Genomic DNA, 8,477 nt, shown 5'->3' on the forward strand with positions numbered 1-8,477 from the left:
CGTTATTAGTATGTGTAATAAAATAGTCATTATAGTGACCGTGTAATTATGTGTGAGCATAATAATGTAAGTGAGTTGTTAACTCACATAGAGATTTAGGAGGGAGAATTAAGGTGGTTGAACATCCCACCTATATTTAGTGTGAGAGGTTAGTGGAGTTTTTGTAAGATTTAGACTACTCATCCTATATACTTTAATATCTTATTGAAAAAAGAGAGTGTGGAACAGAAGAAAAGAAATATTGTGTGTTAAATTTTCTATCTAAGTTTGCACAAATTGCCAACATCAAGGACCCAAGGAGAGTCAAGCATGCCGCCACAAAGATGAAAAGGCATGCTGCCTTATGGTGGGACTCAGTCCGAAAGAATTACATAGACGAGAAGAGCAAAAACTCATACCAGGATCACATGGTGACTACACTCAAGGAGAAGTTTATGCCAACCACTTATGTGTTGGTTCTGTACAAGAAATTCCAAACCCTACACCAAATGAAGAAATCCATGAAGGAGTTCTACAAACAATGCATTCACTCTAGTCATGTGGAAGATGAGAGGAGATGTCCTAGTATGTAAATAGATTGTGCATCTCAATCCAAGATTTGATTTGCTTGCTCACAATTTGTTCCATCAAGGAGGCCTAACAACTTGCACTCAAGGTGGAGGAGAATATGTCCTAAAGACAACAAAGCAAGTGCAGCGGTGGTAAGGGCAAGGACAAGAGGGGAAGCAAAGTGCAGAAATGCATACCATTGCATGCAAGAAAGGTACCAAAACCAATGGCATCACACAAAGAGTGAAGCACTAGCAAATCATTGACCGAGGTGGAGTTTGAAGATGAGGTCACAAAAGGGCTCTAATGGGACTTGCGTAAGATGTGACCAAGCAGGTCACCACACATTTGAGTGCCCCAACATGCAGGAGCAAGGTCACACAAAGAAGCGTTTGCATGTTGCTCAAGTTAAAGAAGCAAGCTCATTAGCTAATGGAGCGAAAAGCCCTAACTTAGAAGCCAAAGTGAACTAATAATGCATGAGGTTTTGTCAATACTTCTATGAAAGGATGATGAACCTTGGTTGAGGAAGAGCCTCTTCCAAACTAAGTACCAGTCATGAGGAAACTAATGCAAGTTGATCATCAATGTAGGCAACATTGAAAACTAAGTATCCACAAACATGATGCCAAAGTTGGGGCTAAATATAGTCATGCATGCTACACCCTACAATCTTATAGTTACAATGGGGACAAAAACTCACAATGATAAAGCAATGTCAATTTGCACTCTGCATTGGAAGGTACACAAATGAGGCATGGTGTGACATGATTCTAATGGACACTTGCCATGCGTTAATAGGAAGGCTTGGCAATATGACCAAAGCACAATACATGATGGATGCAAGAACACCTTCACCATCAAAAAAGATGGGAAGAGGCTCGAGTTACTTTCCATGAAGAATGGGGACAAGTCCATGTAGAAGGGAATGATGTTGTTGTCAACAAGGGAGTATTCCAAGAAGGTGGGAGCCTTGCAAGACTACTATCTACTAGTAGTCAAGCCCATGTAGAGGGAGCAAATGGAGCCATGCAGCTTTGAGGAGCCAAACGTCATTGCGCCACTTGAGATATTTGCAAATCCGATTGACAAGGAAATTCCAAACAAGATTGTTGTAGCATCTCACACTGCATGAATCTAATACTGTGTTCGAATATGCCAAAAACAAAGCACTATAAAGAATGAATCCTAACATGAATGTAGATTTGAACAAGCAAGTTGAACAACTACTACAAAATGGTCTAATTAGGGAATGTCTAAGCCCTTGCCCAATGCCCACAATACTCTAAGTTGAATAAGGATGGAGAATGCAGGATATGCATAGACTTCTACACAATCATTAAGATCACCATCAATTACAACTTCCCACACATGAACAACCTAATGGATTGCTTGAGTGGCATGCAACACTTCTCCAAAATAGACCTCATGAGTGGCATCATCAAATCAAGATCAAGGGAAGGAGAAGAATGAAAGACCACAATTAAAATGGAGGAAGACTTGTAGAAATGCATGGTTATTCCATTTGGGCTAAGGAACACCCCAAGCACATTCATGAGGTTAATGAATAAGGTTCCAAAACCTTCTCTCTGGAGGTTTGTGGTCGTTAATCCCAACAACATCTTGTTGTCAGCAAGACCAGGGAAAGCATCTTGTGCATCTACAAAGGTGTCAACGCAGCTAGGGAGGGATGACCCATATAATATCCCCTTCAAGGATGATCCTAAATTTTGCCCTAAAATCACAAGTTCCATTAAAATAAGAAATGTAATATAGTTAGACTTATAACTTTACCAGTTAATATGTCTTTAGTAAGATAAATCCTAGTTTAGGTCCTGCAATCATGTTAGGCAACATTTGAAATATAATTTATAAGTACAATTATTTCTATAAGGGTTAGGGGTCCGACAACATATAAATGCATATATATTAATAATCACCTTAATCTATTTAGATAAATCATGTAATCGCTTTTTGAACTTTAGAAACCAAGCATCAATAGTTTCATTTCCCATAATCAACCATAATAGGGGTTGGAGAAGAAGCATAATAAGGCACTCGGAATCCACCACAACAAAGCCCAAAGGCGCAGAGCATCCAACCAAGATAACTTGACCCCTTGGTCCCAAGTGGTAGGAACTCTTGTCCATCCAACATGAGGTGGGCTACTTAGAAGGGGAACTCATATCTGCTCTCCCAATTGTGGCTCCACAATAAGACACCCAGAGTGTTCACCATAACTAAGCCCAAGAGCATGGAGCATCCAACCAAGACACTCAACCACTTGGCCCCAAGTGGCAAGAACTCTTGTCCATCCAACATGAGGTGGGCTACTTAGAAGGGGAACATCGTATCTTCTCTCCCTATTGAGGTTCCTCTCTAATCCTTACATGATGGTTTATAGGAAATTCAATTGTATAAATAAATAATTGTATAGATTAACTACTTTCAAATTATTGAAAGATTATATCATTATATTGCATACCACAAAGATGATTAGGACACAAGACTGCTGTAACACAAAACTATTGTATTATGAATGCCGGTGCTTATCTCCAACTGATCTCTTTAATTAGTGCAGATAACGATTTCTGATCTGATCCAAAATACTTGGTGTCTTCTTCCAAATGAGAATCTGCCTTATATAGTTGTCAAGAGGAGGCATAGGGTCACAACTCTTGCTAAGGATATCCTTCTCTCTAAGATACCGGTTCTTCCCCTTTTGGCCTGGGTCCAAGTCCTGGTTCTTGCCCGGTCCTCCCTGGGTTCTCCCTGGGTTCCTCCCGGGTCCTTCCCAGGTGGTCGGGTTCCTTGTGGGTCCTGCGTCACAAGGAACCCGGCCACCTGGAAAGAACCCGGGTGGAACCCAGGTCAAACCCAAGAGGATCCGCTTGAACCCAGGCCCGTGGGTTCCCAAAAACGGGGCCCATGGGTCAAAAAAAAAGACTTTTTAAAATAGTTTTTTAATAATAAAACTCTAATTCGCCCCTTTATGACTTTTTAAAAAAGACTTGAAACTTGAATATTATCTTTTTTGCAAATTATGGATATGATATCAGACTTCAGTTATTAGTTTACTGATTACATTTGTGATATATGAATATTTATTGGCATTGGCAATTATGGATTTATCATTTATCATTTATCATTTATGTATGGAAAGTCACATTGTATATTTTATTTTTGTATGGATTGTATATATTGAACACATATATAATATATGTGTATATATGTGTGTGTACGGACGAACCCGTACCCGTATCCAAGATTTATTTTTTTTTGCCGAATCCGTATCTGAATCCAAACCCGAACTGATAACTTAGCCTTCTCTATAAAGAGGTGTCTCTTCTTAATTAAATACTGTTCCTTCGTAAAAACCTGGTGACCTGGAACTGATGCAATTAAGTCCTTTGTGTAACTGTCTACTTCCAAATTAGAGAAAATAGTGAAGCCTTATAAATAAGACAATCTTCTGAATTTATATACACATATACAGGATTACATTTCTTCCTTATATTTCTGTCTCCCTTCTTTCTCCTCCAATTTATATCCTCGTGGTCCTTATGAAGGGAGACGTCCTTTTAAGAGGGATGCCTTTAATTAAGAGTCATACCCCTTTTTTAATAAACACAAGCTTCTTCATTCTTAATAGGCTTGATTAATTCATGCCTCTTCATTATAATTAGCGGCCTATTATTTTTAGTGCTACTAACATAAACCTATCCTTGCCTATCAACTTGATTAAACATGATATTAAATAAGCCTTGTTGCTGTTTACAATCGTTCCATGTTATGGGTATGGATCGCTGACTTGGCTCATATTAATCGCTGCTTATTGATTGATAATAATCACTGCTTAGACATAATTATCCTTGCATAGAATCACCAATCACCAATCATGGGCTTCAGTTTGACTTAGTTAATTAGTAGTAATCATAAACATTGTTTTATGCAAATCGCTATCATACATATTGTCTTCAATAATTGCTGCTAATAACACTAGCAATAGCTGTTCATATCATGCATTGATGCCTTTAATTACTTGCTGATATTTATCACAATGTTCTAACTCATTTGAAGTCGGTCAAGGCATCAAAACACAAATCGGTCCTTCAAGGAATTATTAGTTATAAGGGTTGAAAGTTCGGGGGCATGACACCCCATGCATCAACCTAAAGAAATGTAGCTTCATGAGGAAGGAGCTGACCAACTTGGGGTTTGTAATATATCAAAGTGGACTGTGTAAGGATCTTGACAAGGTCTGCACAATCATTGAGTGACCAAAACCAAGAAGAGCGACACAGGACAAAAGTTTCCATGGGTTGGCAAGATTCTATGTAAAGTTCATCAGGAACTTTAGTGGCATTTGCACACCCTTGTGTTGTTGCCAAGAGTTTCACACTCTTAAAGAAGAAAGTGACAGAGGAGTCTAAAACCATATATTTACTGTTGTTACCAAGGGTAAATAGGAGTAATCAGGGTTGCAATATTACAGGATGTTGAAGATTTATAGCAGCGATAGAGATCTAAGATAATATCTAACTCCTCCTCTCCACCGTAGAGTCTCTTCACTTCCCTGTCGGTGACTCTTCCTCTCCACCATGGAGTCTCTTCACTTCTCTGCCGGTGACTCTTCATGTTTATGTGGCTGATGGTGTAGTTGTGGCTGACGGTGTAGTTGTGGCTGTCGGTGACTCTTCATGTCCATATGGCTGTCGGTGAAGATGTAACTGTTGGTGTCTTTTCTTCTTCCTTTGTGGTGTCTCTTCACTTGCAATTCTGCTTCATCTTCTTCGGCAGATTGATAGAAATATATTGCTGGCTTCTCTCATTTGTCTGGAGCAAGTTGAGAATATTGTGTATGTAGTCTGTCAGATCAGATATATATTTATATATATATGTTCTGTGTGTTCTGAATTTTCAGACTTATGAAGGTTTATAGAATGTATAAGAGATGTATCATTTGACTTCATTGTCATAGTAATCTGAAACTATCAACAGTTGTATTCATTTCCAGAGATATAATAAAGTTCATTTTTTAGTGGGCTGGGTTTTTCACCCTCAAGTGGAGGGTTTTCCCAGGATAAATTCTGTGTATTTTGTTTCAGATTTCTGTGTTGTTAAAACATTAACACAGGATATAAACCATGATATATTTTATTATTTAGAGAACGGCTGTCATGCAAAAGAGCAGGGTGAAGTTACACAACTTGTGACTGCAATCTGCAACACATTTTCTATCCAATAAAATTGCAATACTGTTTTCTGTTTCCTGTATTCTCCTGTTATTAGTAGACTGTTTTGTGTGTGTGTGTTTATGTTTTTACAGCATAAAATAGTGTTGAATTAGTTTTACCACTAAAACTTCCGTATTTGCACATATTTCTTGGAGTCAAATACACACCACCAAGAAGTACAATAACTTGCAATAAAGGATGAAAATCTGTAACAATAAGCATTGGCCTTCCATTCTCAATCATTCTTAAGTTTCTTCTATTTTTCCTTATTCTCAGAAATGAAAATACAGCGGGGACTTGGAAGAGCAAAGCAACGGGCATCCCAATGAAAACCCATCCTAGATGCCACAATGGTGCAAATGAGGTCAAAAATTACACCTACGTGAACTTTGTTATCCAGATCCATTTCAGGTTTTGCTTTCTTCCCTTTTCAGCAATTCTTGAATTTGGTCTGGAGATAGGGGAAAACAGATAAGGTTTTTGTTACATAAGCCCAGAATGTATTTTCAAGCTTATTGTCATTGACAGGAGACACAAGGCCTGCTTGTAATAAACCTGTAACCAAATTGTACAATAGATACTTTATCTTTTGAAACATAAATAATTTCTTTTATCCGTCTGTGACCAAATTTTACAACACATATTTTATCTTTTAAAACGTAAACATTTTCTTTTGTCCCCATGCACACAACCCCTTCCCGTCTGATGTATTTTCTGCTGGCAGCATGATATGCCTATTTAGTATGTAGAATATGAGTTGGCCTAGTGGTGAAAGCCTGCGTACTCTGAAATGGAGTCCACATTAGAACAAAACATATAAAGTTAAGTGGAAAAATAATCCCCTTGTGAAATTATTCCATAAGGGGGTGTCTTATACAATAAACCGGTATCTCGATTGACAGTAACATTAACATTTAATACAGCAAAACTTGTGTGTGCAAGTGATTGTGCACGGCAATTATAATTAAGCTACTCTTGGATATTTGTATGCTTGAGCTTCGACAGTCAATTAAATTATTAAAAGAGGTTTATGGAAAACCATTGCTAGAAAGTAGATCACATTAGTGTTTTCTGATCACACCGTGTGGGTTATCGTTATCAGGATCATGCCTTCTTCTTGATGATGTTCCAAAACGTCAATGTAATCTAGGATCTATCACGGGCGTTCCAGAAGAATTATTTCTCTAAATAAATAATCGAAGCAACAAAAACAGTTCTGATCAATAAATGAAATAAATTAAATTGCAGATTATACATACAAGAATTCTGAAATAGGGGTCTCTTGTGCAGGCACAGATAGCTTCAACTGTTTAATATCCTTCTTTTTCATATTGCCCGATGCAAAGCTGCTGTTTCACAGCTACAGAACAAACAAGAACGCTTCAAAACGAATTCTTGACCAGAAATTGCTGGTCTCGGCTCGAAAATCCAATGTTGAAAACAAATATCGGGGGAGCGGGGAGAATTAAACCATTTGTGCTCTTTCTTGTACTATCCTGAAAACCCAAATCGCACCAAAATGGCGGTTCAGGTCAAATTATTCAACAAAATTGAATCAAAAGACTGCGCCAATATATTGAAGCGAAGTTTGGTCAAAGAAAAGAAAATTCAAACTAACTCGAGTACAGAATCTATGTACGCTAATACAGTAGCATTAAAAATGAAACTGGATATATATTACTTACCTCGTATATCAGTGAAAATGATCGAAGGCGACTCAATTTAAGAGAAAATAAGTCCGAAGCTGACCGTAAACGGCCTTGATTGGTTTAAGAGCTTCCATTAAAGAGAGTTTCTGTCATCTAGCTTTTACGTTGCAGAACTTCCAGTGCCCTCCAAATGAAAGCTAATGAAATGAAATGACGGAAAAATGGACTGAGTCCAAATTAAATGTAAGGAAATTGGACGATCTACCGACCCATTTAATGACTAGTCCGATGTTAGGGTTGAATTTCTCTCCGGAATTTTGATGGACACGAAAATACGATTTTATATTATTTGTGTTTTTAGGCATCTTTCATAGTCTTCGCACGTGCATTGATCCTTGTGATTATATTAACTTTTTCCCATCTATCATTGTCTGTTATTGATCCTTGTGATTATATTAACTTTTTCCCATCTATCATTGTCTGTCTCTTAACGGACAGTGGAATAAAGTTTTCTGATGAAATATTGCTTCGCCCATTTGTTCCTACTCTTCGAAAGAATTTGCATTTTTTTAAGGGCTGACTGTAACAGAATGGCATTTCATTTTTGAATATGCAGAAGATATTTAGTCGATAGGTTATATATGTGTGCTTTTATTTTGTCTGAAAAATAGTTAATATCTGGAGAGGTCGCTGGGATTTACAAAGTAGAGCATGACAACAATTGTTTTGTTAGTTGAATGCCACTTATCAATTGTGAAGTTAAGGTTAATTAATTGCAAAGCAAATATCGATAATAATTGTGGAAAGTCGTCATTTTGTAATTATCTTCTTTGGTTCTGCGTTGTTGATGAGAGCTCTTCATTTTGCATTGTTCATGTCGAGTAAGTGGCTTCTTTTGCATTCTTGACAAGTGAAAAACCAAGGTTCATTTATGTCCTTTCGTTTATCGCAAACATTGGTGAGAAATGGGTTTTTAGGTGTTTGTATTGTATTTGAAAGGGTTTCATATTGTTCTATTGTTTTAATTAATTCGAATTACTCT

General features: G+C 37.5%; 1 protein-coding gene across 4 annotated transcripts in view; it reads right to left on the minus strand.

Moving 5' to 3' along the window:
• Nucleotides 1-7,802, minus strand: part of LOC131051706 (mitogen-activated protein kinase kinase 6) — a 91,477-nt gene extending 83,675 nt beyond the window's left edge. Inside the window, exons 1-3 of one of the 4 annotated variants that reach the window (XM_057986315.2) lie at nucleotides 7,472-7,798; nucleotides 7,258-7,282; nucleotides 7,046-7,146 (exon numbers count right to left, since the gene is read on the minus strand). In XM_057986315.2, the coding sequence (XP_057842298.1) occupies nucleotides 7,046-7,116 (71 nt within the window). In that variant the 5' untranslated portion in view covers nucleotides 7,117-7,146; nucleotides 7,258-7,282; nucleotides 7,472-7,798. Of the gene's footprint in view, nucleotides 1-7,045; nucleotides 7,283-7,471 lie in introns of all 4 variants that reach the window. The other 3 variants (XM_057986314.2, XM_057986313.2, XM_057986316.2) reach the window with 3 other exon arrangements.
• Between the last annotated feature and the right edge of the window lie 675 nt (nucleotides 7,803-8,477).

The sequence above is a fragment of the Cryptomeria japonica genome, chromosome 9 (assembly GCF_030272615.1).
Source record: "Cryptomeria japonica chromosome 9, Sugi_1.0, whole genome shotgun sequence".
NCBI classification, from domain to species: Eukaryota; Viridiplantae; Streptophyta; class Pinopsida; order Cupressales; family Cupressaceae; genus Cryptomeria; species Cryptomeria japonica.